The sequence below is a fragment of the Poeciliopsis prolifica genome, unplaced genomic scaffold, assembly GCF_027474105.1.
Source record: "Poeciliopsis prolifica strain line A6 unplaced genomic scaffold, Auburn_PproV2 SCAFFOLD044, whole genome shotgun sequence".
NCBI classification, from domain to species: Eukaryota; Metazoa; Chordata; class Actinopteri; order Cyprinodontiformes; family Poeciliidae; genus Poeciliopsis; species Poeciliopsis prolifica.
Window position 1 is genome coordinate 878062 of NW_026562419.1, and position 20996 is coordinate 899057.

Consider the following 20996-nt stretch of genomic DNA (forward strand, 5'->3'; position numbering starts at 1 on the left):
TACATACAGATGTTAATTCAAACGTTATAATTAAATCAAATCAAGAATAATTACAGATATTGAAGGTGTTGATTTTAAACTCTAGAAAGTTAAATAAATATTTATACATTGGCAAAATAAAATATGTACTTTTTACCATATTATACCAAAAGTTAAAGTTTTTACCAATTTCTTATTGTTAAAGTTTTTCAACAGAGCCAATATACAAACGGATTGTTCGTACTCGGCTGGAGTCCAGTTTAAAAAACCATCTTACTGGCTCCTCACCTGGGATTTTCTTTCACTGCGCCTGTTTTCTCTATTTTTCAATCTAAACTCTTGGTTTTTTACTTTTCTCCGTCTCGTCCGGCTGCATTTCCTGCAATGAATGACTGTTTCTTTTTACTCTTGCCTTGTCTGGGTAACCGCTCTCAACCGTCCTCACTTTGACGCCATCTTTAACGTTCGGTTCGTTCCAGAATCGCATCAGCGAGCCGAGCTGCATTCAGTCGTAAAGTTTGTTTTTATTCAAACTTCAGCAGTTTTCTTGTTGTCCTTCTGAGGTGGTGACATCAGTTTGTGACATCACAGAATTTGATGTCACAAAGAGTGATGCACCCTTTGTGGAGAGACAATGCATCACTTCTGAAATCTACGGTCATAGCTATTGCAGCAGTTGGAGAGAAAGCACAAGGATTGTATTATTCGCGTGTTAGTACAGTTAGTACATTTTCTGATCGATTTTCAAATTTGTCCTGAGAGAAAGAGTTAAAAATGAATAAGAGCAGTAAGATGAATAAGTCTACTGATTGCAAAGACAAGGAATTGCAACGGATCATAGCGAGACAGACGCAGCAGCTCAATGACATTTTGAAACAAGTCAGCATGATGTCCATTGAGCGAAAGTCTCTGCTGAAAGCCAATGAGGAGCTGAACATCCAAGTTCTCAACGTGAAAAAAGCTGCGCTTGAAGTAGACGCTCTCCTTCGGCAGAAAGACGACGACTTGAAAAAACAGTTGGAGGCAAATAAAACTTTAAAGGAAGATATCGCCGATCTAGAGAAGAAACAGGCCACCTTGGAGGAGAATTATACGGCCTTAAAGATCGAAAAGACTGCCTTGGAGGAGAGAAACACAGCGTTACAGACACAAAACACCATCTTGGAGAAGAAGAGAATGACGATCTGGAGAAAAAATATATTGCAATGGGTCAGAAAAACGCAGCCTTAGAGATCGAAAAGAGAGCTTTTTGGAGAGAAAAACTCTGCCTTGGAGAAAATGAAGAGCACTCTGGAGAAAAAAAGCATCGCCTTGGAGCTAAAGAACACCGCCATGGAGAAGGAAAAGACCGCTCTGGTGCAAGAAAGTACCGCGCTGGAGCAGGCAAACACTTCCCTGCAGAAGGTAAACACCGCCTTGAAGCAGAAAAGCACCGCTCTGGAGCAGAAAAGCACCTTCTTGGATGAGAAAATCAATACCTTGGAGCAGCAAAAACGTGCCCTGGAGCAGAAAACCACTGCCTTGGCACAAATAACACCACCTTCAAGCAAGAAAACACCACCCTGGGGCAGAAAAACACCGCTTTGGAGGAGGTTAAAATCTCTCTGGAGAAGGAAAACACCGGCCTGAAGCTGAAAAGCTTCGCTCTGGAGAAAAGAAGCGCTGCCTTGGTGAAAATGAGCACCGCCCTGCAGCTGAAAAGCTTGGCCCTGGAGCAGAAAACCATCGCCTTGGAGAATATAAACACCGCCTATGAACAGGAAAACACCGACCTGAAGCTGAGAAGTCGGAAATGTCTCGGAAGAGGAAAAGCAGACCAAAAAGACGAGGGACAGAGTAGAACAGCAGAACCGGCAGCCACCTGAAGAGGAAACCCACGAAGACAGCCAGTCGGTTTCAGACCAGCCACAGGAGCAGCGGTCAGTAATGGCACGTCTGATCGGAGGGATCTCCAATTCTATTCTGCACACATACCGAGCAGGTACTGCGAAGTACTGGGTTGAATTCTAATTAGAAAGGACTGCAGTGTCAAGGGAGCTTGACACTTAGGGGCTGATGGCAGAAGATGCTGGCAGGAGAGCTTGGGCCCGCAGGACTGCGGTGCCATGGGAACTTGAGGCCTCGAGTTCCCAGACCATCAGATTCTAATCTCCTTGTCGCCAGGTCATCAGATACTCTCCGGCTGACCTCCGGGCTTCATGCCGAGTCTTTTTGCACGAATATTGCATGTTTCTCCCCTTGCTTGTGTGGGTTCTCTCCGGGTACTCCGGCTTCCTCCCAAAGTCCAAAAGCATGACTGATAGGTTTATTGATTCCTCTAAACCATCCTGAGGTGTGGATCTAATGTTTTGTTTACTGATGCTGATCAAGTCTATCGCAATATATTGTTGTTTAGTTGCCATGAGAGAGGGAGTTGATTCCAGATTTCAGGATCAGAGTTCAATAGATATTTCCAAATGTTTAATATTTTATCAGATGTTTTTGAGATTGATTGATGTTTTTTGTTATTGATGAATTATTCAGATCTTTTGTGTTTTTTTTTATCATAATCTATCTCTTCTGCCTTTGACCTTTCTCCTGATGATAACAAATACATCAATCAATCACAAAAACATCTGATAAAATATCAGTCAAATTCAAAAATACTCTTTTGACCCCAAATTGAAAATAAATGTTGAAGCTCATATGAATTCAAGTTTTTTAAAGAGTTATTGTTGTTTACATGTTGTCCATGTAAACCTATTCACACCAGTGGAGTCTAAAAAAATCAGCTTCAAAACATCAGGAAATGATGTAAAACACCACTAATGTGTATCTACATGTTTCAGTGGATCGGTGTAATAAATATCGACCTGAACAGGATAACTTATCTGCTGCTGCTGATTGGTTTAAAGGCTCACATTGATTTCCAATATCAGTCAGTGAGGCGGCGCACCTCGTTGTTTTGGTCTCAAACCGGATCCGGCTGCGTCTCTTCCATGTTTAAATTCTGCTCTGCTTTATCCTGCTGCTTTTTCTCCAGCAGTTTACCCCTTAATCCTCACATCTGACTCTCACGGTGGATTCAATCCACCGTTTTCTCTCACTTTCCCCCTGATAAGGTTTGCTCAGCACTTTCACTTCAGTGCCGCTAAATAGTGAACCATTTATAGTGAAACGATACACAGACCGGCAGCTTGTGCTCATTAAATGTGTGCAGCGATACGCTCCTATTTCATAAGATCTTGTTCTGTTTAGATTTTTTGCATTTTAATTTATGCAATAAGTGAACCATTTATAGTGAAACGATACACAGATACAAAAAAGGCTGAAAGGAATGTAGTAAGGAAAGACATTCAACAAATATCGTCGGGTCCGGGAATCAAACCCGTGACGGCCGTGTGGAGGATTGAAGGCCTCCAAACGTGGGTTGCGCTACCACAACACGACCCTGATGAAGAACATTTTCATTTTAATTTTTGTTAAAGAGAAGAATTTATTGTGTGACCTCATATTTTGACTTTTTTGTCCAGATCTCCCACAATGCAGTGTGTGCAAAGAGGAGGAGGATCTAAATGAGCTCAGAAATCCGGAGAGAAACTTCACTTCAGATCAAGATCATCCAGAACCTCTGCAGATAAAACTGGAAAAAGAGGAACCAGAACCAGAACCTCTGAAGATGAAATGGGAACAAGAGGAACCAGAACCTCTGCAGATAAAATGGGATCAAGAGGAACCAGAACCTCTGCAGATAAAACAGGAACAAGAGGAACCAGAACCTCTGCAGATCAAAGAGGAAGAGGAGCAACTTTCCATCAGTCAGGATGAAAAGCATCTTGTGATGAAACAGGAAACTGATGACATTTTGAACAAACAGCAGAAAAACTCAACAGAGTCTTCAGAACAAGAAACGCACATGAAAGCTCAACCAGACAATCTATATTCTTGTAAAATTTGTGATGAAACCTTTTCTCGAAATAGTTCCTTGATGAATCACAAGAAAACTCACACGGCTAAGAAACATTTCAAATGTTCCACCTGTGGAAAACGTTACCCTTACAAGAGTCGTTTAAAGGATCACATGAGAATTCATACAGGTGAAAAACCGTTCACTTGTCCAGCTTGTGGAAAAGGTTTCCGTCTAAACGACTCTTTAAACAGACACAAGAGAATTCACTCGGGTGAGAAACCTTACACCTGCACAACCTGTGGGAAAAGTTTTTTGTTTAAATCTCATTTACTTGCTCATATTGAGATTCATACAGATGAGAAATCTTTCTCTGTGAGACCTGGGAAAAGTTTCACTCGAAAGCAAAGTTTAACTGTTCACATGAGATGTCACACGGGTGAGAAGGTTCTCAATTGTGGCACTTGTGGAAGAAATTGTTTGACTAGATCTCAATTAGTTCATCACATGAGATCTCACACGGGTGAGAAACCTTTCTCATGTGAGAACTGTGGAAAAAGTTTCACTCGAAAGCAAAGTTTAACTGTTCACATGAGATGTCACACGGGTGAGAAGGTTCTCAATTGTGGCACTTGTGGAAGAAATTGTTTGACTAGATCTCATTTAGTTCAACACATGAGATCTCACAGGTGAGAAACCTTCTCATGTGGGATTTGTGGAAAAAGTTTCACTCAAAAACAGAACTTAACTTTTCACAACAGAATTCACACAGGTGAGAAACCTTTCTCATGTGGGGCCTGTGGAAAATGTTTCACTTATAAAAAGTTTAAAACTTCATGTGAGAATTCACACTGGTGAGAAGCCTTTCTCATGCGAGATTTGTGGAAAAAGTTTCAGTCATAAAACCAGCTTAACTGCTCACATGGTAACTCATACAGGTGAGAAGCCTTTCTTATGTGGAACTTGTGGGAATTGTTTCCCTTATGAAAAAGTTTAAATTCTCACATGAGAACTCACACAGGGTTAGAAGCCTTTCTCATGTGCTACCTGTGGGAAAAGTTTTGCTTTTAGGTCTGATTTACGAAATCACATGAGATCTCACACAGGTGAGAAGCCTTTCTCATGTGTGATTTGTGGGAAAAGTTTCCCTTATAAAAAAAGTTTAGAACGTCACAGGAGAATTCACACTGGTGAGAAGCCTTTCTCATGTGGGATTTGTGAAAAAAGTTTCAGTCAAAAACAGCACTTAACATCTCACAACAGAATTCACACTGGTGAGAAGTAGCTGTGCATTGATTTATCAGCTCGCTGATTCATAAATGTTGATTTCCTTAATTTTGGGACATTGGTGAGCAGCAGATACGTGCATGTGAAGCTGATCTGATTCCTCAACGTTATTGACCTCAGCCACTGTTCTGTTCTCCGCTGTGAGGTTTGACTATTAGACCAGCTCACCATGTCATGTCTGCCTTAGTGAAAAGTGAGGAAAATGTTTTGTGTATAGATCCAGTTTAAGTCATCACATGAAGATTCACACGGGTTGGAAGCTTTTATTTTGTAGATTCAGTAGAAAAAGGTTCACTCAAAACAAATGTAACTGTTCACATGAGAACTTGCACAGGTTTGATGGCACAATGTGAACCTCAAGATTCTCAGTAAGTTGCTGATTGGAAGTGGAGTAATTGCAACCGACTTGGATTTATTCTGGCAGTTTTATATTTCTATATTATTTAATCAGACTGAGGGAGAGATTGTCTCTAAAGAAACGATGACTTTAAATGCTTTGAGAGTTAGACTTCTAAAATGTTGGAAACTTTATTGTGTTTTTATTCTTTGTACTAATTTATTTTATTTCAATGATTTGGAGAAATGGATGCATTTCTTTGACATGGTTTTAATTTTCCTGCTTAGAAAATGTATTGATGATATAAATTGAATTTCAGATTGAAACTATTTATATAATTTTAGAAAATAAACTATTATAATGCTGATCTTTTTCTTTTTTCCTGTTTAGTAGAAAACTGTGTGAAAGACTAGATTTACATAATTATAGAGGCTGGAATAAAACCTGTTTAAAACAAAAGTAAATCAGGAAAACCTTCATATACATAAACAGCAGCAGTCCACAGAGATCATCTCTTCCTCAACGTTGCATACATTCTAATAAAGTCGATATTCTTTTCATTCAACTTAACAGACTGAGTTCTATATTTATACTAATAAGAGATAAAACAAAAGAGCCATAATTTAACAAAGAATGAACCTAAATAATCAAAACTTTAAAATTCAAAGCAAGTACAATTAATCATTTTAAACAACCTTCAGTACTTAAACTGGTGAGTTAGAAGTGAAGGAGTCATGGAACATAAACTATATTTTGATCTTATATAATAGTAAAGGTCAGGGTTTATCATTCTATTTATTTAATATTCCTGCTGGAACAATGTTCTTCCTCTGTATTTTCTTTTGAAGTATTTGGTGAATTACTGAGTAACTGATCATAACACCTGATTCAATATTCAGTGTCTCCTCAGACTGACAAAAGTATAACAGTTATGTGAATATTCTGGTATTTTAAAGAGAATTTCTGAAAATATTGATACCAATAAGGAGTTTGGTTTAGAGGCCAAATTTACCACAAGGGCCAATGTGATCGGTTTCATGATGACACTTAAAAAAGAATGAAACAAAACAACAGATCAATATTTTATAGTTTGATATAATAAATGAGCCAAAGAGCCTCTTGAGTCTCCAGAGATCCAGGTTGCAGAAACCTGGCAGATTGAACAGGAGCTAAAAGTGCAGCAATTTATTAAAGTAAAATTAGGGAGGTTAAATAAATCTACCTCTAAATATTAACTAAAGGCTTTAAATTTAAACCAACAGAACAATAAAAGCATCCTGGTTAACTTCATACTTATCTGAAATATCTTTATAAAAATAGAAAATATATATGTGACTTTCACTGAATCAGGACTTTATAAGTTATTGCAAGAACAACAAAACATCATCAGTGTTTTCTCCAGACTGATCTATTGTAACTAAACCACAGGAGTCAAACTCCAGTCCTCAAGGTGACCTGCAGTGTTTAGATGAGCCACAGGTACAAAACACTGCAATGAAATCACCATAATTACCTCCTCCTTGTGTGGATCAGATCTGCAGAGCCTTAATGACCTAATTACTCTATTCAGGTGGTGCAGCAGAGGCTCAGCTAAAGGTTTCAGGGCATCAGCCCTCCAGGACTTTAAAAGAAGAGACTCAGCAGAAAATTTAAAGCCAAACTAATAATCACTTCCAGTTTCTTCAGCACAGCAACAGTGAAACACGTGAAACATAAAAACAGAGCAAATGTCTGGCTTTACTTTTCCTCTTGAAGACTGTTTTGCAGTTTAGTTAAATATTTCTGTGTTTAATGTAAAAATGTCTTCAGTTCAGCCTCAGAGAGTTTATCAAGCAGCAGGAAACTCCTGCTGAAGAAACATTCACAGAGTGGAAAGAAATCAACGTTAAGATGGAGGAAGAGATGGACGATCAGCGCAGACTGATGGATTTTACCCGGATACCCAAGATCATCTTGCAGCGGATAGGTACGAAACAGCTGCAGTAGCTGTCATTATTTTAATTGATTGTATCATTGATATTAATTTAATTGGTGAATCAATAAAACCAGAGCACACAGAGCATGCTCATTGCTCTGTGATAGTTCTGTGCTGCCTGGCTTCATGCAGCAGGAGAAAAAGTGAGAACTGTCACAGTGTTTGGTTATTTCTGCTTGTTGCTCCTTGGTCTGTGTTCATGATGGAGCGTTGTTTACCACTAGTGCATTGCCTTAATTGCTATGTTTAATAGTGCAGACAGTGGTGGTTTCTGATATGAGCAATATGGGCAACCGCCCAGGGCGTTAACTTTTAGGGTTGGCATGAGACTTCCATGGATTGTAGCACAGAGCAAAGTAGAACAAAGAGTTTGAATTGATAATATTGGTTAAATTGATTTGTTTTTATCGGAATGTGGATCTTTCAGACCAATTTTATTAGCACTTTTGCTAATATTTCACATTTTATTGTCATGTGGCGGCTGGGTGGTCTCTGCTTAGATGGTCTTGACTATAACACTATGTAAAGCTATTTAAAGGGCCGTTTCATTTAACTAAAAAAGAAATGTCATAAGACTAATGGTCAGATATTGACTTAGCAAGCAGAGTTAATAGAGACGGTTCAGTTTAAATATTTAGTACTTTACTGTAAGTTACAGTGTGGGACCATTATTTGATAAGCCATCACATTCTGTGTCCATAAGAATAGCAAAGTATGATGTAAACCTGCAACAGCGCCTCCTACAGTCACAATGTGCAGTGGTCACAGAATATGGTGTAACGTCCCTGTTGGCGAGAAGCGAATCTTGAAGGGGAGTTAACGTCAGCTAGCCCAGACTGCATATTTCCAAATGTTGGCACATTTGACGGCACTAAAGTTTAATTCCTGGTAAAATTATTAACCACATGCAGACATTGTTTATTCTAAATAAGGTAAATAACAATCTCTCTGAAAGACGATGGAAGAGATTTCATTTTATAATGTTTGCTGAGAATATCTTTACATTTCCCCTCCTGGGGGTTTCTGTGGGCTCTAGTGTCCCTTATAAGAAAGAAGGCTGACAGGAATGTAGTAAGGAAAGACATGCTGCAAATATCGTCGGGTCCGGAAATCAAACCCGTGACGGCCGTGTGGAGGATTGAAGGCCTCCAATCGTGGGTTGTGCTACTACAGCACGCCCCCTGATGAAGAACATTTTCATTTTAGTTTTAGTTAAACTGAAGAGTTCATTGTGTGACCTCACATTTTGACTTTTTTTTTCCAGATCTCCCACAATGCAGTGTGTGCAAAGAGGAGGAGGATCTAAATGAGCTCAGAAACCCAGAGAGAAACTTCACTTCAGATCAAGATCATCCAGAACCTCTGCAGATAAAACTGGAACAAGAGGAACCAGAACTTCTGCAGATGAAACTGGATCAAGAGGAACCAGAACTTCTGCAGATGAAAACTGGATCAAGAGGAACCAGAACCTCTGCAGATAAAACAGGAACAAGAGGAACCAGAACCTCTGCAGATAAAACTGGATCAAGAGGAACCAGAACCTCTGCAGATAAAACGAGAACAAGAGGAACCAGAACCTCTGCAGATGAAACGTGAACAAGAGGAACCAGAACCTCTGCAGATAAAACTGGAACAAGAGGAACCAGAACCTCTGCAGATGAATGGATCAAGAGAAACCAGAACTTTTGCAGATGAAACAGGAACAAGAGGAACCAGAACCTCTGCAGATGAAACAGGAACAAGAGGAACCAGAACTTCTGCAGATGAAACTGGATCAAGAGGAACCAGAACCTCTGCAGATGAAACTGGAACAAGAGGAACCAGAACCTCTGCAGATGAAACTGGAACAAGAGGAACCAGAACCTCTGCAGATGAAACTGGAACAAGAGGAACCAGAACCTCTGCAGATGAAACTGGATCAAGAGGAACCAGAACCTCTGCAGATGAAACAGGAACAAGAGGAACCAGAATCTCTGCAGATGAAACTGGACCAAAAAGAACCAGAACTTCTGCAGATCAAAGAGGAAGAGGAGCAACTTTCCATCAGTCAGGATGAAGAGCATCTTGTGATGAAACAGGAAACTGATGACATTTTGAACAACAGCAGAAAAACTCAACAGAGACTTCAGAACAAGAAACGCACATGAAAGCTCAACCAGACCAAAATCTATATTCTTGTCAAATTTGTGATAAAACCTTTTCTCGAAATAGTTCCTTGATGAATCACAAGAAAACTCATACGGCTAAGAAACATTTCAAATGTTCCACCTGTGGAAAAATTTACCCTAAAGAGAGTCGTTTAAAGGATCACATGAGAATTTATACAGGTGAAAACCGTTCACTTGTCCAGATTGTGGAAAAGGTTTCCGTCTAAACGACTCTTTAAAAGACACAAGAGAATTCACTCGGGTGAGAAACCTTACACCTGCACAACCTGTGGGAAAAGTTTTTTGTTTAAATCTCATTTACTTGCTCATATGACGATTCATAGAGGTGAGAAACCTTTCTCCTGTGAGACTTGTGGAAAAAGTTTCCGGAGGAAACATAAGTTAGTTAATCACATCAGAATTCACACGGGTGAGAAAACCTTTCTCATGTGGGATTTGTGGAAAAAGTTTCACTCAAAAACAGAACTTAACTTCTCACAACAGAATTCACACAGGTGAGAAACCTTTCTCATGTGGGATTTGTGGAAAAAGTTCACTCAAAAAAACACAACTTAACTTCTCACAACAGAATTCACACAGGTGAGAAGCCTTTCTCATGTGGGATTTGTGGAAAAGGTTTCACTCACAAACATAGATTAACTTCTCACATCAGAATTCACACTGGTGAGAAGCCATTCTCATGTGAGGCCTGTGGAAAATGTTTCCCTCATAAAAAAAGTTTAACTGTTCACATGAGATCTCACACAGGTGAGAAACCTTTCTCATGTGGGATTTGTGGAAAAAGTTTCACTCAAAAACAGCACTTAATTTCTCACAACAAAATTCACTCAGGTGAGAAACCTTTCTCATGTGGGATCTGTGGAAAACGTTTCACTCGAAAACAGTACTTAACTTCTCACAACAGAATTCACACTGGTGAGAAGTAGCTGTGCATTGATTTATCAGCTGGCTGATTAATAAATGTTGATTTCCTTAATTTTGGGACATGGGTGAGCAGCAGATACATGCATGTGAAGCTGATCTGATTCCTCAACGTTATTGACCTCAGCCACTGTTCTGTTCTCCGCTGTGAGGTTGACTATTAGACCAGCTCACCATGTCATGTCTGCACCCTTAGTGAAAAGCGAGGAAAATGTTTTGTGTATAGATCCAGTTTAAGTCATCACATGAAGATTCACACGGGTTGGAAGCTTTTATTGTAGATTCAGTAGAAAAAGGTTCACTCAAAACAAATGTAACTGTTCACATGAGAACTCGCACAGGTTTGATGGCACAATGTGAACCTCAAGATTCTCAGTAAGTTGCTGTTTGGAAGTGGAGTAATTGCAACAAACTTGGATTTTATTCTGGCAGTTTTATATTTCTATTTTATTTAATCAGACTGAGGGAGAGATTGTCTCTAAAGAAACGATGACTTTAAATACTTTGAGAGTTAGACTTCTAAAATGTTGGAAACTTTATTGTGTTTTTATTCTTTGTACTCATTTATTTTATTTCAATGATTTGGAGAAATGGATGCATTCTTTGACATGGTTTTATAATTTTCCTGCTTAGAAAATGTATTGATGATATAAATTGAATTTCAGATTGAAACTTTTTATATAATTTTAGAAAATAAACTATTATAATGATGACCTTTTTCTTTTTTCCTGTTTAGTAGAAAACTGTGTGAAAGACTAGATTTACATAATTATAGAGGCTGGAATAAAACCTGTTTAAAACAAAAAGTAAATCAGGAAAACCTTCATATACATAAACAGCAGCAGTCCACAGAGATCATCTCTTCCTCAACGTTGCATACATTCTAATAAAGTCGATATTCTTTTCATTCAACACTTAACAGACTGAGTTCTATATTTATACTAATAAGAGATAAAACAAAATGAGCCATAATTTAACAAAGAATGAACCTAAATAATCAAAACTTTAAAATTCAAAGCAAGTACAATTAATCATTTTAAACAACCTTCAGTACTTAAACTGGTGAGTTAGAAGTGAAGGAGTCATGGAACATAAACTATATTTTGATCTTATATAATAGTAAAGGTCAGGGTTTATCATTCTATTTATTTAATATTCCTGCTGGAACAATGTTCTTCCTCTGTATTTTCTTTTGAAGTATTTGGTGAATTACTGAGTAACTGATCATAACACCTAATTCAATATTCAGTGTCTCCTCACACTGACAAAAGTATAACAGTTATGTGAATATTCTGGTATTTTAAAGAGAATTTCTGAAAATATTGATACCAATAAGGAGTTGGTTTAGAGGCCAAATTTACCACAAGGGCCAATGTGATCGTTTCATGACGACACTTAAAAAAGAATGAAACAAAACGACAGATCAATATTTTATAGTTTGATATAATAAATGAGCCAAAGAGCCTCTTGAGTCTCCAGATATCCAGGTTGCAGAAACCTGGCAGATTGAACAGCAGCTAAAAGTGCAGCAATTTATTAAAGTAAAATTAGGGAGGTTAATAAATCTACTCTAAATATTAACTAAAGGCTTTAAATTTAAACCAACAGAACAATAAAAGCATCCTGGTTAACTTCATACTTATCTGAAATATCTTTATAAAAATAGAAAATATATATGTGACTTTCACTGAATCAGGACTTTATAAGTTATTGCAAGAACAACAAAACATCATCAGTGTTTTCTCCAGACTGATCTATTGTAACTAAACCACAGGAGTCAAACTCCAGTCCTCAAGGTGACCTGCAGTGTTTAGATGAGCCACAGGTACAAAACACTGCAATGAAATCACCATAATTACCTCCTCCTTGTGGATCAGATCTGCAGAGCCTTAATGACCTAATTACTCTATTCAGGTGGTGCAGCAGAGGCTCAGCTAAAGGTTTCAGGGCATCAGCCCTCCAGGACTTTAAAAGAAGAGACTCAGCAGAAAATTTAAAGCCAAACTAATAATCACTTCCAGTTTCTTCAGCACAGCAACAGTGAAACACGTGAAAAATAAAAACAGAGCAAATGTCTGGCTTTACTTTTCCTCTTAAAGACTGTTTTGCAGTTTAGTTAAATGTTTCCGTGTTTTCAGTGAAAATGTCTTCAGTTCAGCCTCAGAGAGTTTATCAAGCAGCAGGAAACTCCTGCTGAAGAAACATTCACAGAGTGGAAAGAAATCAACGTTAAGATGGAGGAAGAGATGGACGATCAGCGCAGACTGATGGATTTTACCCGGATACCCAAGATCATCTTGCACCGGATAGGTACGAAACAGCTGCAGTAGCTGTCATTATTTTAATTGATTGTATACATTGATATTAATTTAATTGGTGAATCAATAAAACCAGAGCACACAGAGCATGCTCATTGCTCTGTGATAGTTCTGTGCTGCCTGGCTTCATGCAGCAGGAGAAAAAGTGAGAACTGTCACAGTGTTTGGTTATTTCTGCTTGTTGCTCCTTGGTCTGTGTTCTTGATGGAGCGTTGTTTACCACTAGTGCATTGCCTTAATTGCTATGTTTAATAGTGCAGACAGTGGTGGTTTCTGATATGAGCAATATGGGCAACCGCCCAGGGCGTTAACTTTTAGGGTTGGCATGAGACTTCCATGGATTGTAGCACAGAGCAAAGTAGAACAAAGAGTTTGAATTGATAATATTGGTTAAATTGATTTGTTTTTATGGGAATGTGGATCTTTCAGACCAATTTTATTAGCACTTTTGCTAATATTTCACATTTTATAGTCATGTGGCGGCTGGTCTTGGTCTCTGCTTAGATGGTCTTGACTATAACACTATGTAAAGCTATTTAAAGGGCCGTTTAATTTAACTAAAAAGAAATGTCATAATACTAATGGTCAGATATTGACTTAGCAAGCAGAGTTAATAGAGATGGTTCAGTTTAAATATTTAGTATTTTACTGTAAGTTACAGTGTGGGACCATTATTTGATAAGTGCCATCATATTCTGTCCATAAGAATAGCAAAGAATGATGTAAACCTGCAACAGCGCCTCCTACAGTCACAATGTGCAGTGGTCACAGAATATGGTGTAACGTCCCTGTTGGCGAGAAGCGAATCTTGAAGGGAGTTAACGTCAGCTAGCCAGACTGCATATTTCCAAATGTTGGCACATTTGACGGCATTAAGTTTAATTGCTGGTAAAATTATTAACCACATGCAGACATTTGTTTATTCTAATAAGGTAAATAACAATCTCTCTGAAAGACGATGGAAGAGATTTCATTTTGTAATGTTTGCTGATTGATATATATACATTTTCCCCTCCTGGGGGTTTCTGTGGGCTCTAGTGTCCCTTATAAGAAAGAAGGCTGACAGGAATGTAGTAAGGAAAGACATGCGGCAAATATCGTCGGGTCCGGAAATCAAACCCCTGACGGCCGTGTGGAGGATTGAAGGCCTCCAATCGTGGGTTGCGCTACCACAGCACGCCCCCTGATGAAGAATATTTTCATTTTAGTTTTTAATTAAACTGAAGAGTTCATTGTGTGACCTCACATTTTGACTTTTTTTTCCAGATTTCCCACAAGGCAGTGTGTGCAAAGAGGAGGAGGATCTTAATGAGATAAGAAACACGGAGAGAAACTTCACTTCAGATCAAGATCATCCAGAATCTCTGCAGATAAAACTGGAACAAGAGGAACTAGAACCTCTGCAGATAAAATTGGAACAAGAGGAACCAGAACCAGAACCTCTGCAGATGAAACTGGATCAAGAGGAACCAGAACCTCTGCAGATGAAACTGGAACAAGAGGAACCAGAACCAGAACCTCTGCAGATGAAACTGGAACAAGAGGAACCAGAACCTTGGCAGATCAAAGAGGAAGAGGAGCAACTTTGCATTAGTCAGGATGAAGAGCATCTTGTGATGAAACAGGAAATTGATGACATTTTGAAACAAACAGCAGAAAAACTCAACAGAGACTTCAGAACAAGAAACGCACATGAAAGCTCAGCCAGACCAAAATCTATATTCTTGTCAAATTTGTGATGAAACTTTTCTCAAATAATTCCTTCATGAATCACATGAAAAGTCACACGGCTAAGAAACTTTTGACATGTTCCACCTGTGGAAAACTTTACCCTCACAAGAGTCGTTTAATTGCTCACATGAGAATTCATACAGGTGAAAAACCGTTCACTTGTCCAGCTTGTGGAAAAAGTTTCCGTCTGAACAACTCTTTAAACAGACACAAGAGAATTCACTCAGGTGAGAAACCTTACACCTGCACAACCTGTGGAAAAAGTTTTGTGTTTAAATGTCATTTACATAATCACATCAGAATTCACACGGGTGAGAGGTCTTTCTTATGTGAGATCTGTGGAAAATGCTTCCGGAGGAAACCTCAGTTAGTTAATCACATCAGAATTCACACGGTGAGAAACCTTTCTCATGTGGGACTTGTGGAAAAAACTTCATTCGAAAAGAAAGTTTAACTGTTCACATGAGATTTCACACGGGTGAGAAGCCTTTCTTGTGTGGGACCTGTGGAAAAATCTTCTCTTATAAGAATGCCTTAACTTTTCACATGAGAAATCACACAGGTGAGGAGCCATTCTCATGTGGACTTGTGGAAAAAGTTTCACTCGAAAACAATGTTTAACTGTTCACATGAGAACTCACACAGGTGAGAAACCATTCTCATGTGAGATCTGTGGAAAGATGTTTACTCATAAGGATACCTTAAACTACCCACTTGAGAATTCATACAGGTAAGAAACCGTTTTGTGTGGGTCCTGTGGAAAAAATTTCGCTCATGAACAGACTTTAATTGTTCACATAAGATCACACACAGGCGAGAAACCATTCTCATGCGAGGTCTGTGGAAAATGTTATGTGAATAGAACCGGTTTACGTAATCACGTGAAGATTCACACGGGTTAGAAGTCTTTCTTTTGTAGATTCAATAGAAAAGGTTCACTCAAAACAAATGTAACTGTTCACATGAGAACTCTCACAGGTTTGATGCCACAATGTGAACCTCAAGATTCTCAGTAAGTTGCTGTTTTGAAGTGGAGTAATTGCAACCAACTAAAATTTTTAAATGTATCAGGTTTTGCTTATGAAGCATTTTAAATTGGATATTTAGATTAAATTCTTTAAAATTCACTTTATTCTGGCAGTTTTATATTTCCATTTTATTTAATGAGACTAAGGGAGAGGTTGTCTCCAAAGAAACAATGAGTTTGAATGCTTTCAGATTTACACTTCTAAAATTGTGAAATATTTATAGTGATTTTATCCTTTGTACTTATTTTTTTTTATTTATTTCAATGATTTGGAGAAATGGATGCATTTCTTTGACATGGTATTAATGATTTTCCTGCTTAGAAAATGTATTGATGATATGGATTGAATTTTAGATTGAAACTGTATAATTTTAGAAAATGAATTATCATAATCATGGCCTTTTTCTTATTTTCTGTTTAGTAGAAAGACTGTGGGACAGACTAGATTTATACAATTACAACTCCTCCCTCTCTGAATTCTGCTTCAGATGTTCATGGAAACTGTAAATGATTTGGCTGGAATCAGAGACTGGAATAAAACCTTCAGTTTGAAACTAATAGTCCATCTCTTCCTCCTTCGCATTGCACACATTTTAAAAAAGTCAATATTCTTTCTACTGAGTACTTAACAGACTGAGTCTATACTTATACAAATTAAAGAGAAAAGAACTTATTAGCCATAATTTAACAAAGAATTAACCTAAATAAGATTAAACACAAAACTTAAGTACAACTAATCCAGAGGTTCCCAAAGATTTTTCGGGCTCCCTATGGATTACAATAAAATCCCTGCCAAAAAAGAATCAACCGGGCACACACATCGTTCAACCAGACATAAACCTATTCACATATTTTGTTTTCAAACTTGACTGAGGTTTATTTTCACACTTAAGGCTGCAAACTAAGTGTGAAAATACTTTACAGTAAAATACTTATGCAACTTTTGTTTTTTTCATCCTGCAAAAAACAAACCTACAAAGTAGGTGTAGTATCAGGTTCTGGTCAGTAGGTGGCAGCATGTAGGTGCTACTGTGTCAGGCCACATTTCTGATATAAAATGTTTTTTATTCAACATCCATCCATCCATTTTCTTACACCCCTCTCTCCCTAATGGGGTCGGGAGGAGTGCCAGCCTCCAGCGAGACATTTCGGGCGAGAGGCGGGTTAAACCCTGGACAGATCGCCAGGCTGTCGTACATTTTTTGATATTAAAAGAAAACTTTAATAAATAAAGCTTTCATTCAAAACAACTAAGAAAAAGAATAAAAGGTCATAATTAACTGAAAAAGCTTAAACATTAGTCTGTGCGTAATTATTTTCTATACACTGAGTTAGTGAAACAAAAAAAAAATAAATGGATAAAAGGAGTTTATTCTGATGAACTATCACCCTTACAGACATAAATGATTTTCACTCGAGCAGCACTTTATTAATTATTGCAAAAATTCATGATCAGTGTTTTCAATCTAGTCTGTTCTAACTACACACTCGATACTTATTGTTGGTCTCAAGTTGACACAAAGTTATCACAAACCAACATTTCTGGCTTATAAAGATCATCAAAACCTTAAATTATAGAACTGTCCATTCTAATCTAAACTCTGACTAATTTCCGATAGGATGAACGTAACTTTGCTGTGGAAGCAAAACTATACAAACCAATAAAATAAACTATTTTCTAAAATTACGCTAACAATTGACCTCTCAAGAGCACTCATTTATTTAATAAAACAGTATATTAAAAGAGGAGGCTCAAAGCGGAACTAAAAGTCGTTTAGTGTTTCTTCAGTACAGCCAGAGTGAAACACACGAAAGATAAAAACAGAGCATACGGGATAGCATTAGCTTTTCTTTTGTGAGACGGTTGTCTGAAGACAAATTTGGCGTTTTAGTTAAATATTTCCGTGTTTTCAGTAAAAATGTCTTCAGTTCAGCCTCAGAGAGTTTATCAAGCAGCAGGAAACTCCTGCTGAAGAAACATTCACAGAGTGGAAAGAAATCAACGTTAAGATGGAGGAAGAGATGGACGATCAGCGCAGACTGATGGATTTTACCCGGATACCCAAGATCATCTTGCACCGGATAGGTACGAAACAGCTCCACGGTTTACTGATGATCCAGGTTGAATAAAACTCTTTGTGGCTGCGCTGAATTCGTAAAGCTATTAAAGGAGTATTACACCAAACCAAATCCGCTCCGTCTGAAAACATTCAGCTAATTTGATCAACTGTGACCTGGATTATGACTTCTTCTTTTTTAAAACAACACTAGATGTACAAAAACAACATTTTTGCTGATACCATCATTAGCCAGAGAGCTATTGCAGCATCATGTACATGAATGGAAGTTAGGCAATACACTGAGTGCATGAGATACATTTTATAACAGACTCAAAGTCCAACTTGCATAAAAAATAAAACAAACAAACAAATAGAATAAAAGTACGTAAGAAATAGCTACTAACCATTCAGGACAATCACACCAGTATCTCCAGAGCACAGATGAGTATTTTACTGCACTATATTTAACATTGGTCAACATTACAATAGTTGTATTATTATATTAATTGCCTTACTGTGCTTTTGAATGAAAGAGTAGCTGAAAGTAGTTTTTAGGTCAATTTTAAAAGTCTCTAAACAAGCCATGTTTCTATTGAATTTACATTTGTGAATAAAACAGCTTTGCTATAAGTGCTGTTAAATTAATTAAAAGCTAATTATTTTCTTCTTTTCTTGAATAATTGTGAAAACCAACGACAACATTGTTTTATTATTCCTCCAAATAATAAAAAGTAACGTCATAATACTCAGTCACTTAGGAAGGAGAGAGTTAGCAGAAATTATTTGGTTAAAATTTTTACTTTAGAGTGGTCCCATTAAGTGGGTTAGTAAATCTGCAACAGCGCCCCCTACAGTCACAATGTACAAAGGTCACAGAATATGACCTTTGCACCAAGCAAATGTTTAAGAGGAGTTAAGGTCTTACAGATTCTCTGTCCGGCTGGCCGAACTGCATATTTCAAAATGTTGGCACCTCTGTTTTATTACTGGTAAACTACAGCAGGGTTCAATTTTTTTTAATGGGAGCACACACATTCGCTGAAGGACTATTTTTATTTTGGTATTTGTTGTCGTACTCAAATCTGTAGAACAGGTCGTCGAACGACTGTTAGACTGAATAATCTGGGGAAAAGCCAGGCCCCAGATTATTTATTATCATTTATTAGACAGGGACTTGAATACACACAGGCGAATTCCATTCATCATCAGTCATTTAGGACAACATTGGACCATTCAGAGATCCTCACTGAACTTCTGGACTCAGTTTGCACTGAAAGTTAAGGGACAGAATAATATTGGACAGCCCACTTTGCAGTTTTTCATTAATTAAAAAAGTTTAAAATATTCAATAAATAAATTCCACTTCAAGATTGTTTTCCACTTGATTTTTCACAAAGTAATACAAATTTTAGATCTTTATTTCTGAAGCCTGACAAGCGATAAAAGGTTGAAAAGTTCAAGGGGGCCAAATACTTTCGCAAAGCAGCGTGTCTGCAGTTTTGGAGGAATAAGATATGGAGTGATGTAGAAGAGGGAGCTGGTTCTATTGAAGGACAGCAACCATATAGTTCTACATCGAGGAAAAAGGCTTTTTGGGAAATTTGTCTCAGCTACTAGAAAAAAAACTTATCATCACTTGCTTGTTCACCCAGAAGTCCATGATATAATGTTGACTCAAATCTCGTTCCGTTTCTGGTCAGAAGATGTACATTTGTTGAGTTTGTTATTTTAGAAAAACCTTAAAAAGTCCTGTTTAAATACATCAATACATAAAAGTGAATGGTTCTGTATTTGACTCACATTTAAAAGCTTTTATGTTTTGTTTTGGGATTTTTTTTTGTCTTTTTGTCCAGATCTCCCACAACAGTGGACATGTAAAGAGGAGGGGGTTCTCAATGGGCCCAGCAACCAGGAGGAAAACTCCACTTTAAATCAAGAGGAACCAGAACCTGTGCAGATGAAATGGGAACAAAAGGAACCAGAACCTGTGCAGATGAAATGGGAACAAAAGGAACCAGAACCTCTGCAGATGAAACAAGAACACAGAGAACCAGAACCTCTGCAGATGAAACTGGAACAAGAGGAACCAGAACCTTTGCAGATGAAATGGGAACAAGAGGAACCAGAACCTTTGCAGATAAAACAGGAGCAAGAGGAACCAGAACCTCTGCAGCTCAAAGATGAAGAGAAGCTTGTGCTGAAGCAGGAAAATGAGAAAATGCACAAGAAAGCTCAGCCAAACCAAGAACTATATTCTTGTGAAATTTGTGACAAAACCTTTTCTGAAAACAGTTCCTTCATGACACACATGACAACTCACACGGCTAAGAAACCTTTCATATGTTTGACTTGTGGAAAAAGATACCGTTACAAGAGTCGTTTAATTGATCACATGAGAATTCATACAGGTGAAAAACCGTTCACATGTGCTGCTTGTGGAAAAAGTTTCCATCTAAATGGTACTTTAAGCAGACACATGAGAATTCACTCTGGTGAGAAACCTTACACATGCACAGCCTGTGGAAAACATTTTGCATGTAAATCTCAATTACTTGATCACATGACTATTCATACAGGTGAGAAGCCTTTCTCATGTGGAACCTGTGGAAAAAGTTTCCGGAGGAAACCTGATTTGGTTAGTCACGTAAGAGTTCACACAGGTGAGAAGCCATTCTCATGTGAGACCTGTGGAAAATGTTTCTCTCATAAAAACAGTTTAAGTGTTCACATGAGAGTCACACGGGTGAGAAGACTTTGTCTTGTGGCACCTGTGGAAGAAATTGCTTGAATAAATCTGACTTAGTTAATCACATGAGAACTCACACAGGCGAGAAGCCTTTCTCATGCGGGACCTGTGGAAAAAGTTTTGCTGGAAGACATCGTTTAACTTCTCACATGAAGTCTCATACAGGCAAAACTTCTTTCTCATGTGGGACATGTGGAAGAAGTTTCACTCGTAAATTGATTTTAACTGCTCACATGAGAACTCATATGGGTGAGAAGCCTTTCTCCTGTGGGACATGTGGAAGATGTTTCTCTCGTAACATACATTTAACTGCTCACATGAGAACTCACACAGGTGAGAAGCCTTTTCCATGTGGGATTTGTGGAAAATCCTTTACATGTAGATCTGGTTTACGTCAGCACATGACGACTCACACAAGTGAGAAGCTTTCTCATGTGGGATCTGTGAAAAACGTTTTGCTCAAAATATTATTTAGATTCTCACATGAGAACGCACACATGTGCAAAGTCATTCTCATGTGGGACCTGTAGAAGAAGTTTCTCTCATAAAAAAAATCTAACT

General features: G+C 38.0%; 1 protein-coding gene and 1 pseudogene across 1 annotated transcript; both read left to right on the forward strand.

The window, feature by feature from the left end:
- The first annotated feature begins 9932 nt into the window (after nucleotides 1-9932).
- On the forward strand, nucleotides 9933-15599 carry LOC129376458 (gastrula zinc finger protein XlCGF8.2DB-like; annotated as a pseudogene).
- Nucleotides 15600-17036: 1437 nt separating this feature from the next.
- Nucleotides 17037-20477, forward strand: LOC129376459 (gastrula zinc finger protein XlCGF8.2DB-like). Its single transcript, XM_055056086.1, has 2 exons — nucleotides 17037-17715; nucleotides 19543-20477. The coding sequence occupies exons 1-2, from the start codon at nucleotides 17640-17642 to the stop codon at nucleotides 20475-20477; spliced, it is 1011 nt and encodes a 336-aa protein (XP_054912061.1). The 5' UTR covers nucleotides 17037-17639.
- Nucleotides 20478-20996: the final 519 nt, after the last annotated feature.

What these genes read in the sequence shown, in the direction of transcription:
- LOC129376459 (XM_055056086.1), top strand. Translation starts at nt 17,640, where the DNA reads ATGGAGGAAGAGATGGACGATCAGCGCAGACTGATGGATTTTACCCGG. An exon ending in GATCATCTTGCACCGGATAG is followed by an intron (nt 17,716 to 19,542) that starts GTACGAAACAGC and finishes CTTTTTGTCCAG; the next exon opens with ATCTCCCACAACAGTGGACA.